This window comes from Leptinotarsa decemlineata, unplaced genomic scaffold, assembly GCF_025532065.1.
Source record: "Leptinotarsa decemlineata unplaced genomic scaffold, Ldec_3_MD MMD2_tig00026314_RagTag_RagTag, whole genome shotgun sequence".
Taxonomy (NCBI): domain Eukaryota; kingdom Metazoa; phylum Arthropoda; class Insecta; order Coleoptera; family Chrysomelidae; genus Leptinotarsa; species Leptinotarsa decemlineata.
In genome coordinates, this window is record NW_027412684.1 from 13,425,764 (window position 1) to 13,446,187 (window position 20,424).

Consider the following 20,424-nt stretch of genomic DNA (forward strand, 5'->3'; position numbering starts at 1 on the left):
ACCTGCAAGACGTAATTTTCGTAGAAGAATAACTACCATCAAAGGTTTTGCAGATCTATGGCAAATAGATCTAGCTGAACTACAACCTTATGCAAAAAGTAATGAAGGATACCGATATATACTTGTAGTAATTGATTGTTACTCAAAATATCTATGGACTGTGCCAGTTAAAGATAAAACAGGTAGTACAATAACTAATGCAATGAAATATGTACTGAAGGAAGCCAAATTTTCCCCTAAACATATACAAAGCGATCAAGGGAAAGAATTTTTTAATAGAAGCTTCTCATCTCTCATGCGAGAATATAATATCAATCATTATTCAACATTCAGCACAAAGAAGGCAGCTATAGCAGAAAGAGTGATTCGTACAATAAAGGCATGGCTCTACAAGGAATTTTCGATGAGAGGTCACCACAAATGGCTTGATATTCTTCCAATTATAACTAGTAGATATAATAATAAAGTTCATCGTACAATAGGTATGGCACCCATCAATGTTGATTCAACAACAAAATTGAAATTCAAGGGTATCAATGGAATTGGAGGAAGACAAAGTAAACCCAAATTCCAATTGAATGATATTGTACGTATAAGTAAATACAAAAATATTTTTGAAAAGTCTTACACTGCGAATTTTACCACGGAGCTATTCAAGATTGTTAAAATTAATAAAACCATCCCAAAGACTTATAATCTTGAAGATATGAATGAACAGCCGATTAGAGGATGTTTTTACGAAGAAGAGTTATTACGAACCGAGAATCCTGACGTATATCTGATTGAGAAGGTGTTGAAGAGAAGAAAAAATAAAGTATATGTAAAGTGGTTAGGTCTTCCTAGCGAACAAAATTCTTGGATTGATGAATCAAATATGGTTTAAATGTATCTAATAGTGACTTTTATGAATAAAGTAATATTAAAGTTCATTATTGTTTTCATTTCAATTATAAGTATGTGAATTGAAAAATATTGCAGCGGTAAACATTGCCCCAGCCATTCGCAATGTTCTGTGTATACCAAACCAAATTAATTGTATACTCCATTCCCGCTTATATTTTTCAACTCACGATATTGAAAACACATTATCATTCCCAAAACTAATCGCCGTCACTTTGAAATGCAGTATCCAACTCCTTTTGCCAATTATCTCTCACTGATAATGCCGTCTCATAAAGCTTAGTCGACTGCTCAAGCTCAGCCTGAGCTTGCATTCTCGAACGTTGATGGAATTGCTTATCTTTACCTATTTTTGAACGGAGTTCATCAGCATCTTTAGACATTCTAGCCAATTCAACCTTCGCTAATGCAATCTTGGCATCTAATGCTTCAAGAGTTTCATTATTAGCATTAATAGCTCGCTCACTCTTTTCAAGTTCAGCAATAGTCATCTGTGCCTTTACAAGACGGTATTTTGCTTTCCTTTTCATTTCCCCAAACCGATGGAGGGGACTGAAAGAAGATAGCGGTTCAGCTTTCAAATCACTCTTCATTTCTTTAGGAGTACCTTTTGGCTTCCTCTTCGATCTGTCACTTTTCGTTGCGGGTTTTTTCTGTCGCACAACACTTTTGGATTCTTTCTTTTCTTTAAAGTCAGTGACAATCGATGAAGATGCCTTAGTAACCTTCCTCTTGATTGTTCTAGATTTCTTATCAACACCAAGAGGAAGGGTAGATGAAGAGTGTTTGAGTGATGATAATTGCGAAACGATCGGATTTTCAATAATAATTTGCTCATTTGGTTCTGGCACATCTGCAAAGTTAACGAAGTCGTTAATATCAAAATCATTTATCGAATCTTGACTGGATAAATGTAATACTGGAATATTTTCAAAATCAGTCTGATCGATATCAATAAGTGGTGAACCATCTTCAGCAATCAATAGCGGCATAGAGCTCATGATTATTAAGGTCTGAGGAATGATATGTGATAGCAATAGAATGTGGATAGGAAAGGTGATGATGTTACTGAGACCTCACCATTTATAGAAGAAAATAAACTAGCGCATGCGCTCTTTCATCAACTGGCACATGCGCTCTCTCACTAAACTATTCACGCATGTAACAATCTTTGTCATTTAAGAGGAAAACTTTGTGATGCATGCATGTATTTTTAAATGTTAGAAAATAATACAAATAAATTCAAAATATATATATATATTTATTAATAATAGAGGACAATAACGATAATAAAAAATATAAAATGAAAAATGTTAATATGTCTCTGTGGATGTGGAACGTTCTTTGACTCTATTCCTCAATAGTTGTTGCTCGTGCGTCAAACACCAACATTGAAAAAAATGGATTCTCCTATTGGGGTAGAGTTGACCAACCTTCTCACACAGATCCCAAGTACTTCTACATGCATTGCATACATGATTCCAACAATTCATGGAATATGTATCACAACGCAAACAACGTTGCAGTGGAGTTGGAACGGCAGCACAGGTACCGCAAATATTTCTACAGATACCTATATTGTTAAATATTATAGGTTCGGAACACTTCAGACACTGTAACTGTTGTTGACGATAATCCGATTTTGTTCGCTTCGGTGGATGAGAAGGAGGCGATAGTTGAATCCGCAACACGCAATCACTACACATACCAGTACATGGATTGATTGAATCCTTAGGTCTACTTATTTGACAAAAGTAGCACACAATAGCCCCTGCAATCATCATTGGGTAGACACACACTTTTGGTTTTTCATTCCACTCTTTTGGAAACGGCATTTTATTAATTCGATTAGAAATATTAAGAGATGACTTACAGAAACTCTGAATGCTCTCTCCTACACCTACGATCTCTATTTATACAAATCAACATCATGTGAAAGTATAGTGGGATAACTTCTCCTACTATTCCACTCTAAACGAGTCAAGTGGGAGTCGCATCACCTCCTATATAAGTCGACTTGCAAACCTAGAGTTCATTCATTCACTCTCTACAACTGTGAGCAAACAACAACAAGATGAATTCTGCAAAAATAAATGCTGCATTAAATAGAATATCTGCTGTTGATGAAAACAATTGGATAGACGAATCAGATGATGAGGATGTCAATGTTCCGCTAGAGGAAGTGATAGTTGAAGCAGAAGATGTTGGAGTCGATGAAGATGAGATAGACGAAGTTGAAAACGAGGCCAACCAAAGCGACGAAGATGATGACGTGATGGAGTTTGAGAGGGTCATGGATGAAGAAGGAGATGATGAAGGGATAGAAGCTGACACAACTGAAGGCGATGGTGCTTTGAGGATCGGTATGCGAACGCTCAATGTCAGTGAGACACTGGAAGATCCCTTGGATTTGTATTGTGCAATGGATGCATACGTATTGATCAGCACAATAGATGGAGAGAACAAAAAACTATGTTGGTGCTGCTTTCGGTTTTATTCGCATAGAAACAATAATGGAGGGTGGTATGCCCATGTCAACACCCACAACACTGTCTCAATTATGGAAATGGGACAGAATTGGTGTGAAGCTTGCGAGAGGCCACTAACAAACTTCACCCGAGTATCTACATGTATTATATGTAATAATGTCCAACCTGTGGCACAATAACCGTGGACCTACTGGTCAAAAAAAAACAACAGCCCTTTTCAGGGCTACATTATTCACACAAACAGTAGTTAGTTGTATTAGTATTCATAGATTATATGACAAATGAATACTTTGACTAATAAAAGTCTAAGTAATTTGTTAGTCTTTGAATATCTATACATTATATGACAAATAAATTACTACTTTGACTGAAAAGTCGATATTTGGAATTTGATAGTCATTGAATATCTATGCATATGATGAGTACTACTTTAAATGAAAGTTGAAGTTGGCATTTTGTCAATCATTGTATGCATATAATGATGAATACTTTTACATACATACATTTTGTTTGAGACTATAATGTTAACAATGGTATGAACCTGTTTCTGTTTGAAAGTATAATGATAGCTCTGAAAAGAGCTATTTTTTTTTATTGTTTCAGTCTTCAATTGTAGCCCTGAAAAGGGCTGTTTTTTTTATTAATCCATGCAATGGTATGGACTAACGCTCCTCATCATCATCAGAAACAATGATGATTGTATCATCATCTGTATCTGATGATATACTGATGATGTCATCCTCATAATCATCTGAATCAGACGATATACTAATGGCATCATCATTAGCATAATTATCTAGCTCGTTATCCTCTAGATCGTCTAACTCATTGACATCCATCTCTAACTCTGCCTCTACTTCCTCTTGCATACCTTCTTCCATACGTGCCGGGAAATCATCAGGTAGATCATAGATACGTTGCAGCATTTGTGCAAAATTTGTACTGAAATGATCGAACGTTGAATCTATTCTATGTACCTGGATGGGGCCTGTACTCGTCATAGAACACTCTGGTACACTCATCGGTTCGGTGGTGGAATCAGCACTCGACATTGTGGAAGAATGATATAGAACTGGGATTGATGCTTTATTTATATTGGAAAAAAAAGGAGGGGGTGATTATTATTATGAGAAACTCTGAGTGATTATTATAAAAAAAACTAATAAGGGAGAGGGAAAAAGACACTGCCCCAACCTCGCAGTGCCTCGTGTACACCAACCAAAAAGTGTGTACTCCGTGGAAGGAAAGGAAAGGAATAGAAAGGATGGGAGAAATGAGGAAACGATTACATATCATCGTCTGAATTCAGGACTTCATCAATCAGGATAGGGGATGGTGGAGGACTATCATCGGACTCATTGTCAGCGTCACCGTCATCATCGTCATCGCTGTCGTCGTCGTCTGTGTTTCCGGACTGTGTATCCCATTCGTAATCATTCCGCCAATCATAGGGATCTGGATAATCCCCATCAGACAGGTCCGCTTGATCGGTTCCAGTAACGTGAAGCACTTGTATCCGATCATCATAAATTATGTCATCATAATCCATCGAGTGAGGTGCCGTCGTGGAGGTAACGAAACCTTCATGGATAGAAGCCCAGTAAGGATGTTGATGCGCTGGGTCACTGTACGGCTCAGTAGTTGAATCAGGTTCCATGTTGAAGGTGGCTGATCAACTGAATATTCCAACAGATAATTCCTACTTTTATACTTTTGAAAGGGAGTGGGGGAGGAGTGGGGAGGAGAGGGGATTAAGTGGGAATGAATTTCAAAAATGACATGAGCTATATTCCATGAAAGAGAAAATTGAAAATACTATATGAATTATATGAAATATACTTATTGATTTCATTATGAAACATATTTTCTTCCCAAGAGATTATTTACAATAGATTAGAGAACACAAAAATTGATGTGAGGTATTTGCATAGAAGAACTTGTAATTGAAATAAAAAAAGGAAATAATAATGAGACGAAGTGAAGAAAAATGCTCCAACCATCGCATTGTTCAATGTGTACCAAACCAAAACAATGTACACCCTTAATTTCACTTCTTTTTTTTTTATTTTATTTTTATTTCCTAAAATTACAAACATAAACTTAAAACTATCTTAATTAAATATTCCTAACTAACCTAAAACTAATCTTACTACACTTACACTTAATCTATGGGAAAGTTTTTATAAAAGTCACTAACTTTTTATAAGTCTCTATCGAAGAGGTATCTGCTTCACACTCTTTCTCCAGAGATGCATACTTCCGATCTAGTTCGGCTATTACTTTTTCTGCTTCCCTCCGTCGGTTAACAATTTCAGCCATTTCGCGCTTCCTTTTAACCAACGCGGCCTCACTAGCTCGAGAAGCATGTTCTGCTTCCTTACATCTCTGTAGAAAACTGTCCAACATTTCACTAACCTCTCCGATAGGCTGTCGCACTTGTGGCACTAACACTTCAGGATTCGTCACCGGTGTTGCCAGCATCGGCGAAAGCGGCACCACCGACGGAGTGAATACGATGGGAGCCTCCTCCGATGGGGACAATACAACTGGTGGCTCCTCCGGAGAAGGCGCCCTAGGTTGTTCCACTACTGCTGCGGGTGGTGTGGAGGGCCTTAAGCTGTTTGGAGCGGTCGACCAACTACCTGCATAAGGATTAGTCCTATTGCAAGTAGCTCGGTACTTAGAAATAGGACCAACCTTCGCTGCAGGTCGTTGGCAAACCTTCTTTACAGGCCTGACTTCCTCCTCCTCCTCGAATAAGTCAGGGCTGGTGGATCTGCACCTAACTCGCGAAGTGGATGCCTTCTCCTGCTCTGTCATAGGCATGATGGATGCCACAGCGTTATTTAATTCCTGAGTGTTGGATGCCATTCTGAAAATGTAAAATAATACAAAGTTAGTAGATGTAAAAAATTAAAGTACATTGTTAACTTACTCAAACTTAGCTCCTCGTCGTATAGTACACTGCTTCTGGTTGAGTATGGCTGGACTGCTCTGGATGACTGGAGTTGTCGTACTGAATGTAGAAGAACGTACTCCTCGGGGTATCAACATCATTGGGAGTGGAGGGAATGAGGTGGGGGCGTGCATGCGCAATGGTTGGAATATGGTGGGGCGAGAAATGGTAGGAAGTGGGCGGGGTGAGCAATGGTGGGAAGAAAGCGGGCCGCGCTCCGCGCGGCTTACGCCCCAATTCGCTACGCTCGCGCCGGCGCGCTTCGCGCGCCGGCGCGAGCGTAATGGGGCCACCGCGCCGGCGCGCTTCGCGCGCCGGCGCGGTGGCCCCCCACCCACCACCCCGGGGGGGAGGGGGGGGGGGGGGGGGGGGGGGGGCGGGGGGCCGCGCTACGCGCGGCCCGCGCCCGCCCCCCACCCCCACCCGCGCGCTTCGCGCGCCGTGAAACCTAACCTAACCTAACACCTATGACCCTAACCTACAGTATGTATTAATCTAATCTAACCTAACGCGGGAGTAAATTCACCATGTTGGTTCAATTAATACGTCATCTGTTGGTTTTGGTTTTGGTTCTATTATTCTAACATTTGGATCAATGTCCAGTCCTGGATATCCCAGTCCACCTGATGGCCTGACTTTATGGCTTTTCTCCAAAACTTCAACTCTCTCTTCTAGTACATCATACTTTTTCATTGTAGTCCCTGTTATGTTTGACATAGCATCAAATTTTTTATTTGTAGACGCTGTTATGTCAGACATTTTTATGTCCACATCATTTGTAAGTTTGTCAAATTTACGAGTGAAAGTTATCCGAGCCTCTGCAATTTTATCGTCAAATGCTTGACGGGCATCGCGAGCAATATTACCTATTGTGGATTGTATTGCAGCTTGTAGGGCTAGAAGTATAACCTCCTTTGTTCCGTTAATTTCCCCCTCAAGATATGATACAGTTACACAATCACTCTTGTCAATTGGTTCGCTTATATTTTTCAATATTTTTCTTTGCATGTCATAATGACCATCTTTTGTTAATTTAAAACCAATCCCGGGAGGACCTCGAATGACATTACCACCCAATTTTCTTTTTCTACCAAACTTATCGATTGTTTTAGACATTGTGCACTCTACGATGATTCTTTTCAAACTGATATTTCTTTCATTTACATTATGCTATATACTTTACAGTAATTGGTTAGGAAAATAGAAATGAAACAAATAATATTTTTATCATTTTTTATTCATCTAAGTAACTTGGTAAAAGTGATACATATACAATACATAATACAATAATCACAAATAATCACAAATAAGAATGTTCCGGTTTGAAGGAATAAGCAATAATACTTCGAATTATAATTCAATTATTCATCTCTACAGTCAACAAATTGATTAGTTGGTCTAAGGCGCTCTCTTGAGAAAAAGAATGAACGATTTCAGACACCCAACGAATGTTATCATTAGGATCATTTCGATAAAATTCTATATCGCTATGACCCCATGGAAGAGTTCGAGTGGTATTCGGAATGATGAATCTCTTGTCGTCATGATACGATAAAGCGACTTTATTTTTCAATTCAGTGTAAATATCATGCAATACGCTTCTGAACGAGTTCATCTTCCTGAATATCATACCTCCCTCTTCAATGATTTTTTCATAGTCTTCACATGTCAATTCATTCTTTATAACAGATCGTTTCACACCTTTGGCCTTCTTCAGTTCACCATCAACAGATTTCACGTAATACGCTTTAGCACCTGTACCGTAAAAGCTGATTATTGGATCATTTGGGAATTCATCTTTGAAATTACCCAGAACTGACTTTGTCACTGGAATATTGAATTGGTTTCCTATTTTATAATTAGATGTATCGAACTTATTTATATTATTTTTGATAAATTCATAGAAATTGTCTGTATTTACTTTGAGAATAAGGGAGTCGGTATCAGTGTAGAGTAAGGACGCATCTTCTCCAAACTCTTGTTTGATACATCCATAGAAAAAATCATACATAACTGTTTTAGATAATTCTAGAATGGAAAATCCTAAATATAGTGGTTTATCATAATGAACTTTTACTCTAGCCAATTGAATGGCAACAAAATTTTCTGTAAAAATAGAGCATTTTTTAAAATTTGGTCGAGATATGAGACAACTAGCACCTATAGTTCTTTTTATATTTTCCCAATGTGTAATGAGTCTAACATCAATTCTATTGTCTACGTTTTCCATTGTTTTTCCATAGACTGCATTATTCATTAGTTTGTAGAAATCTTTTTCAGATTTGTTATTAGACCTATTACGCATTTCAGTATTCAAATCTATATAAGGCTTCATCCAACATGATTGCTTAAACCTCAATACTCTATGTGTGTTCATCACTATCAAACCATGATTGACAGCTTGCTGTAAGTTTCTATAGTGAACAATATATTTTCTTTTGTCGTTTAAATTTGGAATTAATTTGGGAACTTTCGATTTTGCATATGGAGGTATCAAACGTTCAACTAAGAATGGTAAATCGGAATGTTTATCATGAAGTTCTTGGGGATAATGTATATCCACTTCCAATACATATCCATAAGGACTATCGATATCCACATTCATTATATCAAGATTGAGAATTTCATGAGGTGCTAACCATGAAAATTCACCTGTTGGTAATGGTTGCGACATGCTGTGACCATATAGATTTGTTGCATCCAAATATGAAATGAATGAAGATGGTTCATTTGGATTATAATCCGGTAAAAATGTATTGTTTGCTTTATGTTTCCTTTCACTACATTGACTTATTCCACCACGAATACCTTTTTGAAAGAAGTGAACCATATCAATATCAGTTAGTAATTCCAATTCAATATTAGTATATTTCAACATGGCATCCCACGATAATCCGGGTGCAGTGAAGTATTGTGCCGGATCCAATTTATATTTATCAACAGATATATTTCTAAAGTTTTCAAAAATGTCACATAATAGTAACACATCTGACTTTAAATATAAATCAGAGTATTCACCCAAATCCTGACATTCGAATAAATTCCAAACAAGTTGAGCTCTCCCATAATCATCATCTGATATATGTTCACAATTGAGTTTATCATAAAATTGATTTTTGGTTGGAAGTCTTGGATGATTCAGTTTTTCGATGTCATCAACAAAACTATAGGGAAATACACCTTTCTTTCTCATCAAATTGAAATTTTCAATTTGTGGGAAATGTTTGCGCATCTCGATACACTGATCAGATGTTAAATTTGCACCTAAATTCTCCAAAGAACTAGGCATGAATCTGAAACTATCAATGAATCTCATTTTCAAATAATTCTTCTTCACCCTACCATCTTTATCCGTATAGGAGTGTGTAAAGAGATGTTTTGTGAAAGATATATATTTTTCATTAGTTTGTGGGATGACATCCACTTTATCTTTGTTTTTATACAATTCCTTTATGAATAAATGACAATCATATCCACTGAGATTGTGAAAAATTATAGGAATGAAATTTGGCAATTTAAAATTCAAATTACAAGATGAATGAGCAGCAGGGGACCTTTTTTTTCCTGTGAGGTGACAATGATCCCTCACTTTGACTTCGCCATCATTAAATTGTTTGGAACAAATGCCACAATTTGTGGCAGAAGCAAACTGTTCCTCTTCCTCAGGAGTTTGTACATCCATAGGAATAGGAAACCTGAGATGATTTTCATAAATATTTTTCAAATCATCTTCGATTTTGCTAACGAATTTTTGGGCTGCATCCACACCCCTATACGAAACAAATTTTGATAAATCATCATTGTATGAACATTTAATCAAATAAGCAAATGAATAAGGCTCATGTTTGAATGTCTTGATCGAATACGAGTATTCAGGATTTGGTTTAGTGGTTTGAATCGGCTTCAGTACTGATTCAAAATCTGCATACACTACAAATGGTACCTTCATTTGTTTCTCAAAGTTTTCAAAAGTTAGTATATTTTCAGGTACCGTTTTCCCATATTTATTGACTTTGAAATTGGTTGATGGTGTTGTAGTACTCAAGTGATTACAATCATTTATCTTATGACGTAATAGTAATTGTTCATTAGAAAAATATAATAAACAGCCATCACAAAAATATTTCTTATGTTCATGAGCCGATAATTGGCTTGAAACTAATCTTGAAAGATCTTTGATCCAACAATAATGATTATTACCGAAATCATCTGTGATAAGTAACAAATTGACATGTCTTCTAAGTCTTCTCTGAGAGTAACGTAATGGTCCAATTATTTCATACATTATTTTACCCTTCTCGAATTTACTTTCTAAACCGTACACATTAACTGAAATATCATTCTTGTCTTCAAATTTCACAATATCTTTCAACTTTACCGGAAAATTCATACCTGTTACATCTATGACTGTACTGAAATGTGGATACGATGAAACTTCTGATGTTCTATCGATTGCAGGATGTAGTGCTGAAGTGATAGCCCATGCAAAACAATGCTGATCTTCATTACGGACATTAACCACGGCCTTCCTACGCTCAATACATTCAGGCAGCTTCACATATGAACATCCACTGAGCGGGCTGTATTTATTAATGTTCAACTCCAGAAACATGATTTTTTCACAAGTCCAACCTTAAATACAGAACAATATTACTAATCCATCCAATTAAAACTTGGTAGAAATGTTTACCTGAATCACGTTCCTGGAATTCTGTAGTTTGAGCGATAATCCCATTTCGAAATCCATCAAATAAGGAATTCAAATCAGTAGATTGATCAACTGTTCTATTCTGTGAATTAAATGATTTGGTTTCCTTCAGGTCTTGTGTTTGTAGAATATAACTCCCAAATACTTCCATATTCACTTTGATGATTTTGTGAACCCTGATGGCCGATTCCAATAATTCTATAACTTTCTGCCTGATTTCATTAAAGAATAACATGTAATCGGTGGAAACAATGGAACTCTGCACCCTGTATGTCGCAATCCGACGTTTGAAGGCGCTCTTTATAATTTGAACACCATCACTGAATTGAACACATGTATTATTCTTATGTTGTAGAGTTCTATTGTGAGAATTCACTTGAGTCAATGGAATCATCACATTACAACAATTACATGTGTACATAGGTGCTGCAGCGTCATCTAATCTCACTCGTTTCACTGATGGCCCTCCTTGGCAACTCTGGAGCTGATGACGACGAAGGTTGTCACTACGGGTAAAGGATTTACCACATTCACAAGAATACATTTTCTATGATATGTTCTCACTAACTCACTCGATGAAAACTGACATAACCAACACTCGCCCCCTTCTTAAATACCATAATCCACGTCGCCTGCGCATCACCGTAGAGAGTGAGGGTAGGTAAGGACACATCGATGCATCCGCTAGAGATGCCTGACGTCACAGCCAAACCCATCTCCCAATTTGATGCGAGTTGCCGGCACGAGCAAGCAGTTATCGTTGCCCTCTCGGAGAGGGCAGACGTTTGCACAGTCCTCGCCCGCCTGCGTGTCACCATCAATAGCGAGGGTAGGGTGATGCGTTACGTCACATCATTCACTGCTTCGAGAGCGATAGCCGAACAAGCAATTGTCGTTGCGCTCTCGGAGAAGACAGACGTTAGCACAGTCCTCGCCCGCCTGCGTGTCACCATTGATGGCGAGTCTGGGGCGTTACGTCACATCCTTCACTACATCGAGGGAGGTGAGAGCAGACCGATGAATACGCATTACTCTGCCACACGTCGTAGAGTGAACATGTCGCTCTCTAGCCGTTGAACGGTTATTGCTGTGACGTCACTCCACTACTAACTTGGTGCCCTCACACCGATGGAGCATTCATTACTTGGAGGATCTTCGAAGTATGCAGACGTATGTTTGTACATAGACAAACAAGCACATGATGAAACCCTGTACCGTGCATTCTCTAACACACACACACACACACATACACACACAAAATCTCATATGAAAAAAAAAATCTGAACGATCCATGCACCAGACACTTCAAGGTCACAACGCCTTGACTTCACTGCACAACAAAAAAAAGCAAATAACACGTCATATTGGTGGGGGGAGGATTAGAACCGGGCAAAAATTTCTGAACGATCCATACACCACACCCTTCAAGGTCACATCACCTTGACTTCACCAAACAACAACCAATAAAAAAGCAATTAATACGTCATAGTGGTGGGGGGAGGCTTAGAACCGGCTCAAATCTCCTACTGATGCTCTACATTCATGCTTTCCATTCATAACCAATTCTATTGTTTTGAGAGTTTCCTTAACTTTTTTCTGGTACATAGTTGTAGGGTCATTCCTCAGAATCTCGTAGCTTCCTAAATTGAGGAAATCTAGAGTTTTTGCTATGTAGTCCTTTTTATGTAATGCAATAACCGTTCGACCTTTATCTGCTCTCGTCACTTCATTATCTTTAACTTTTTGCTTAATTGATTTTGTAGTTTTTCTTTCTGCATCAGACTGAATTTGATCAACCGGTTCAGATTTCAAAATGTTTGCCGCGACGTGTTTATTATAATTACAAGTACCTTTCAGAGCCAGCTCTGTTTCTATACCTAAACATTCTATGGTCGTAGAATTAATATATGGTTTTATGTTATGACTGAAGCCTTTTTCTAATAATCTCGTTTCCTTCAGAGAAAATTTCGTGTCGGACATACGATACAAGGTCGCCTGTTGATCTTTGTTTCCGGAAGCCATATCGATGATCGCTCAAGATGTTGAAGCCTTCCAAATATTTGAGGATATGGTGGTTTACGACTTTCTCCATGACTTGATATCACTGGTAGCAAAGCGACTGGTCTATATTCATTTGAAAGATTGTTCTTGCCTTTTTTGGGAAACATGCTGAACGCGAGCAATCTTCCAACAAGAAGGAAAAACCCCTTTCTTGTAGGATGAGTTGAAAAGTCTGCAAAATACTGGTGCGCACTTCTTAAGTACAATGACAGGCACTTCATCAAGCTCAATACAGAAAGAACAGCGATGAATCCATAATTTCCGAAAGTACTATGTCCAAATATCTTTCAATTAGTGGGCATCTCATAAAAGAGCCTAAAAAAGTTGAAGATGCAGGGCTGGCAGAAGTAGAAAGTCAAAATGTTTTTTTTTGTAAATTGGTTATTGAAATGCCGCAGGAGAAATACGTTAGAAACAATTATCGCTACTACTGTGATTAGTTGACAAATGAAAATATAAACAAAATTGAAATCACGACCGCCATCAAGCAAAGCAAGCCTTCAATTATATTCATTATCTTTATCAGACGCACTTGAACATATTTCCATGTATTTTTATAACAAGGCTTAGTCTAGCACTGATCAGTGAACTCGTACGTTTACCAATCATTCGGTTGCTGCGATGGACACGTGCAAATTCGTTTTCTTAGTTTTTTTCGCGAGTGTAACAGTGGAGCGTAGTGATGAACTCAATATTCTCGTTGTTTTTCCGCATTCCGGAAAAAGCCATCAGCTGGTGTTCGATCCCCTGTTCAAAGAACTCACTGTCAGAGGACATAACCTCACAGTTATCACCGAGTTCCCGCAGAAAGAGCCGGTTAAGAATTGGAGAGATATCAGGTTAGATTTGTTCATCATATTCAGTCAAAGTACGAGAGGAATTTCAACAAAACTAACATAGACTGACTGTTTTTAAAGTGACATTCTGTTATACTATAATTTCAAAATAGTAGGCACTGAATTTTCAGAAATGACTGGGGTTTTCGCCTTAATCTGTCTCTTGCAGTGGCGTACACAAATTATACTGAACAAATGAGGAAAAATTATGATACAATATATAGAATCACAACTTTGACAACAATATGTTCGTGTTATTGCAATAATATTTCTGAGAATTTAGTGCCTACTATTATGGATTTGTATTACACATCGTTGCAATGTGTTTCAAAAATTGACTCGATCGACTTAATTTTACAAGCCCCATTTTTTCAAAAAGTTTTTTTCATAAAAAACAACAGTCAACCAATCAATTTTCAGCGCTTGATTCCAAACTAAATTTTGAGATCACAAACATAGCATACAATTGAAAAAAAGGTTTAGTCCAGTCATTGACCTTTTCATCCCTTCTCGAGGGTGAATTGTGTTGCATTGTGTATTGTCCAATACTTGGAAGACAGGAAAACAACAATATATTCTACATTCGACTTTTATTATCCAAAATCCACTGATAAACTATTTGACATCGGTATCTGATATATCAAAGCCAAGTGCCAAAAAATATAAACAGTTTGATAAACTGAAAATATTAAGAACTTTATGAAAAATTATATTGTTGACTTCGATAATGTATAAACATTTATATAAAATCAAATGAATCGAATAACATTTTTTTTCTACGAATATTTTTATCATTGATTTAAAAAAACGCATATTTTACTGTCAGTACTTACAGTGATGACCAGACAAAATGAAAATATCGCAATGAGATAAGATTTCCCTCATTTATGATCCATTTCTTGATGACCATGGGCTTCCATCGTTATCACAATGCCTTGAATAAATTCAATTCTGTTTGCCAACTGCAAAATCAATATCGTTCAAGTTAGATTGGGTTAGGTTACGTCAAAATTGTTTGTATGGTCTTTCAGGTCAGATGGTAAGAGTTCGGCTCTGCCGAACTCTCAAAACAAACCTGATTCGATCCCCAGCGGGCAAGGGCAAAGTATGTGCTACGCTGTTTCATCATTTTCCGAACAGAGGCGACACACACTGTCTTCCGACAGTCTGAGTCTCTGCATATCATGATTCAATTGAAAGTGATCTGTAAGAAGGCCTGTTAGACATCGTAGTTCATCCCTACTTTAGTCCAACAGCTGTTTGGCATCAAGCTTCGAAGGGTGAATAAACGCCTTGGAGTGAGCCAATCTTGGAAGATTCTGCCAAAAGTCCATAAATCTTCTTGCCATCCAGGTGTTCAATGTTTGTTTGGCAAATCCTAAAGCGATGCCAATGACAGGTTCTGGTCCAATGAACCTGTTTGCAACACCTTCCTTTGTAACAGAATCAGCATCCTCGTTGCCTTCCAGGCCAGTATGGCCAGGAATTCAGACCAGAGACAATCTGTTGAGTCTTCCTATCGAGGAGAGTAGTTTTTTTGGCAATTTTCTACCAATTTAAACGTTGCTCTGTAGGAGCCAAGAGCTTCCAATGCCGCTTGACTTGAGTATGAGGTTGGATTCTTCCAATCTCTCCGCACACAATTCAATAGCGTAAATTTCCATTCGAAATACAGTCGCATAGGTTCCTAGGGAAGTTGATATCCCTCTCCTGGGTCTGCGACTGAAAACATCTGCACCAGAACCTAAAGGTGTTTCTGATCCATCTGTAAACCAACGACTATCCGCTCTTAATAATTCCTTCTCTCGGAGGATCGTTCAAGTAGAACAGTATACTTGAAGCTTCAAAACATATGTTTAGGATTGCGTTTTGATATCTCTTGCTGTGTTATCTCTTTAGAATCATTGAAGAAATGAATATCCTCATTGTTTTACCATTATTTTGCGAATAAATCAACTTACATCTGATCGTTTGCTCAAGCAACTCACCCTCAGAGGACATAACCTCACAGTTAATTATGTTTCCGAAACTTCCAAAACCGGAGAGATATCATATATGGGATACCTTCAGATGATCTAGAATAAACTTATACTTATGATGTACTGTTTGGAACATTTGGTGTAGTAATGAATATTACTGGAGAAATCTCCAAGAACATGATAACAGTAAACGGAAGCATTCAATGAACAACGAGAAAAACCAAAAGAAACTTATCAAACGATTGAAAGACAAGAACGTTTTTTACTTGGAAGCCGACAAAGGTAACAAAGTAGTAATTCTGGATAAATCGGACTACTACGAAAGGGTCAATACTCTCATTACCAACGGACCGTATTCGAAATTGTCCAGGAACCCGTTACCAAAGATGATTGCAGAAGTAAAAAACGTCCTGAAGAAATGCGACAACATACTTACCCCTCAATTGAAACGGAAGTTACAAGTTTCCAACCCAACGGTGTCGAAACTATATTGCCTCCCAAAAATCCATAAACCAGGAAAATCAATGCGCCCCATCGTGTTAGCTATTGGAGCTCCTACCTACCAAATAGCGAAGTGGCTCACTAAGAAATTTGAAACCTTGTCTACTGCGGAACCAGGTTTTAGTATAAAAAACTCTTTAGAGTTTATACAACATACACAAAACATGGTTCTGCAAGAAAGTGAGGTTTTGGTTTCTTTTGATGTTAGTTCATTATTTCCTAGCGTCCCAATTCCACAGACCTTGCAATACCTCAGGAAAATTACTAGAGAAAAATAATTTCAATAACAACGAAATCGATGAATTCGTGTCTCTTACCAGTTTGTGTTTGAAACAAAATCGTTTCCAGGTAGAAGGTTGCTTTTATGAACAACAGGAAGGAACGGCCATGGGAAATCCCTTGTCCCCCTACCTGGCAAACCTGTTCATGAGCAGATTCGAAATGGAAACTAAAGAAAAGTCAAAGTATTTTCCTAGGATTTGGCTAAGGTATGTGGATGATATTTTCGCGGTATTCGATACCAAAAAATCGAATATCGAGGACTTTGTTTCCTTTTTAAATAATAGAGGTCCATCAATAAAATTCACATATGAATTAGAAAATAAGGGACAACTACCATTTCTTGACGTTTTGGTAATGAGGAGCAAAGATGGAGGGTTAGAATACGATGTATTCAGAAAAGAAACGTACAGGTATATTCCTGACAGTTCACATCACTGTGGACAGCACAAACGTGCTGGGTTGAATTTTTTGGTGCATCGTCTTTTGACTTTCCCTCTAACACATGATAGGTTCACAAAAGAAAAACGTACAATACAGGAAATAGCAGTCACTACCGGTTTCCCGAGGGGTATTGTAGATGACATAATTAGGAAAAAGAAGTTTAGGTTAAGAATGAACGAATTCTCGACTTTCAGAAAGGACAAAAAACCAAGATAAATACATCTCAGTTCCATACCACCAATATACGAAGAACTTTGGAAAGATTTTCAAGGAACTAGGTACGAAGGTGGTTTTTAAAACAAGTCACACACTGCAGAGCCTTTTGGGAAGTCCAAAAGACAAAGTCGAGAATTCGGAAAAGTCTGGAATTTACGAAATTGAATATAAGGACTGCGATGCAAAATATTATGGACAGACAAAAAGATCTATCAAAGTGAGATATAAAGAACACATAGCACATTCAAAATATGGAAGACCTGAAAAATCAGCAGTCGCCCATCATATTTTGCAACAAAACCATTCCATAGACTTCAGTTCTTTAAGATTAGTTAGACAACTTAACAACAACAGGCAACTAGATGCCTATGAGAGTGTAGAAATAAGTAAACATAATAATATTATGATTAACGATAACGGACCAATACCAAATAGCATACTATATAGCTTGTTGATATAATATTGTTGGGTTTACTGATTGCTACAAAAAGACACTTTGTAAATATATTTAGGTAGGCAATATTGTGAAACTAATTTTATATAGCTGAATTTTTTTCTATATATAGCTATAACATTCAAACATACATAAGGACATATTGTAAAATAATAGAAAGGCCAATTGTAAAATTAATTTAGGGTGGTACACTTGTATGGGTGGTATTACTGATTACCTACCTGTATGATGTATCTGTATAGCATAAATTGCTTTAGTTTTGAGAAGTTTCTAGTTTTATCTTCCTCTTGAAGATGATCACTTGGTGATCGAAACACGTGTCGAGGTGTAAAAATAACGATTTGGTGTTGGGAAAAAACTCCAGTAATATTTTTTATTTAGAATAAACTTATGTTTACAATCTTGCAAAAAGTTAGTATTTTTGGGAAAGAAAGTTTTTGGCTTTCTACTACTCCATCTCGATAGAAAAAAATATGGGAATCTTCCAAAAAAAGGAAGGAAGTAATCAATTATAAAAGAAGTAACTCTATAGATATATGTGTAGATCATGCAGAGAAGGAACTTTTGGACATAAATTGGTAGAAAAAGTCTTCGTGAAACAACTACTTTCATATAAACATTGAATTATACGAAATTAAAATACTTTCGAAACAAATACTTTTATATGAACACTGAATTATACAGAAAACATTTTTCTACACTTAGTTTGTATTCCAAACATTCTTTATGGAATCAAATCATACATCATTCACAGGATTTCTACACAATATAATGAATGAAAGGTGAACATTTTACTCACATCGAACTCTGTCATGCTCACTGGTAGGCATTATAATGTTTTCCAGATTGGTACTGAAGGCGAAACGGCGAAACATCGATGTCTACCATTATTGAATTATAAAATCAAATAGATAATTTTTTTTTATGTCAGCCTATGAACTTTCCAGCCCATATGTTATATATCAAAGTTTATTTATCTCGAAACAATTCATGCACTGTTTTTTCTACAAACAGTCCTGAAATTATTCAGCCATACACTATAAAAGAATTCAATGCTCCAAAACCTCATAATCGAGTCCCAAAAATCAACACTGTTATAAGTTTTTTTTACAAATACATTTTATATAAGTTGGAAACGAATGTTTTTTATGATCACCTTTGATATAATTTCGTGTTCACAGCAACAAGACTATCAAAGACTTTTATCAAATTATCTTTGTACGGCTTTTACAATTCAATTTACAATTCAAATATTTTTTGTAAAGCTGTTAAAAATGTCGAATTTGAATAGCAATGAACAGATTATTTTCACACCAACTGATATAATTAGAATATCATCATTTACATAAACGACTTACAAACATTTATTGATACAGCTGATGTTTTTATGTATGCAGATGACTCTACCCCTTTGTTACGGGATAAAAACTTAAGCGAGATAGAACGTAAGTTAGAGGAAACATTAATAAAAATAGAAATCTTTTCAAAATCAAACGTTATGTACCTAAACAAACAATAGTTAAGCTACTGGGTTTTCATATCGATGCTCAACTGAATTGGAAAGTACATATAAATGAAACTCAAAAAGAGCTATCCAGAGGTCTATTTATTGTGATAAATCTCAGGGAAGTACTATCTAGCGAAGTATTGAAGACTGTTTACTATGGCGCAAGGTACATTGCCATCTTGTATATGGGGTTCTATTGTGGGGAACAAGCCTGGCTTGTCGTCAACTATTGGTGAGCCATAAGAAAATTATAAGAACTATGGCCAATTTGGCAAGCCAAGCCAAGCCAATTTTTAAAAAGCGCTGCCAATGGCAGGTCCTGGTCCGATGAAGCTACTTGCGGCACTCTCCTTTGCAAGGGAGTCAGCAGCCTCATTTCCTTCCAGGTCAGTATGGCCAAGAATCCAGACCAGTCTTTCCAGTCTTTCTATCGAGGAGAGTCGTTTTTGGCAATTTGCTACCACTTTAGACGTTGCTCGGTAGGAGTCAAGAGCTTGCAATGCCGGTTGACTGTCCGAGAAAATTTTTATTGACAATTCAATAGCGTAAATTTCCGCTTGAAATATAGTCGCATTGATTCCTAGGCAGGTTGATATCTCTGTTCAGGGTCTGCGACTGAAAACACCTGCTCTTAATATTTCCTTCTCCCGGAGGATCCAGTCCTCTATTCTCGGGAACAGTACTTCATAAGGCAGTTCGGCATTTAGGGACAGTCTGGCTTTGTGTAAAACTTTTTCCAAGTGAGCGTTCCAGGTGAGTTTTTCATCAAGGACAATGCCAAGATAGTCATGGTAGTATGCTTCCTGCTCTCGTTTTTGCAGTGAAATAAATTGGGGCCACACCTCATTATTGTATTTTTGTGAAATCCTCTCAACCGTTATGATGTTTATAAAATAGGTTTTTTAATCATTTTCTGAAAGTGGAATATTGTACACACTGATTGTGTTTAATTGCAGAGTGATGCTTGATATTAATTTAACTAATAGGCATATCAAAAAACTTTATGAAATGATTTATCACTGCAGTCAATTGAAATTTAAATCTGCCTACGGGGCATAGTTTGATAAGAAACCGGAATTAGAAAAATACATGAA

At 37.1% G+C, this 20,424-nt stretch overlaps 2 protein-coding genes across 3 annotated transcripts in view; one reads left to right on the top strand and one right to left on the bottom strand.

Moving 5' to 3' along the window:
* Positions 1-5,555: 5,555 nt before the first annotated feature.
* LOC141485260 (uncharacterized) lies at positions 5,556-6,479 on the bottom strand. The gene is made up of 2 exons (XM_074181621.1): positions 6,325-6,479; positions 5,556-6,261 (listed from the first exon to the last, which is right to left on the bottom strand). The coding sequence occupies exons 1-2, from the start codon at positions 6,477-6,479 to the stop codon at positions 5,556-5,558; spliced, it is 861 nt and encodes a 286-aa protein (XP_074037722.1).
* A 7,188-nt stretch (positions 6,480-13,667) lies between these two features.
* The window catches only part of LOC111514251 (UDP-glycosyltransferase UGT5), a 46,857-nt gene continuing 40,100 nt past the window's right edge, over positions 13,668-20,424 (top strand). For both annotated transcript variants that reach the window (XR_012467122.1, XM_074181620.1), the window contains exon 1: positions 13,668-13,953. Coding sequence is in view for 1 of the 2 variants with exons in the window: in XM_074181620.1 (XP_074037721.1) it covers positions 13,736-13,953 (218 nt within the window). In the remaining variant the exon portion in view is untranslated. The remainder of the gene's footprint in view (positions 13,954-20,424) is intronic.

Bases quoted from the DNA above. Each gene is read 5' to 3' on its own strand.
- LOC141485260 (XM_074181621.1), bottom strand. From the start codon at position 6,479: ATGCACGCCCCCACCTCATTCCCTCCACTCCCAATGATGTTGATACCC. The intron at 6,262-6,324 runs GTAAGTTAACAA...TTACATTTTCAG, and splicing joins CGACGAGGAGCTAAGTTTGA to AATGGCATCCAACACTCAGG.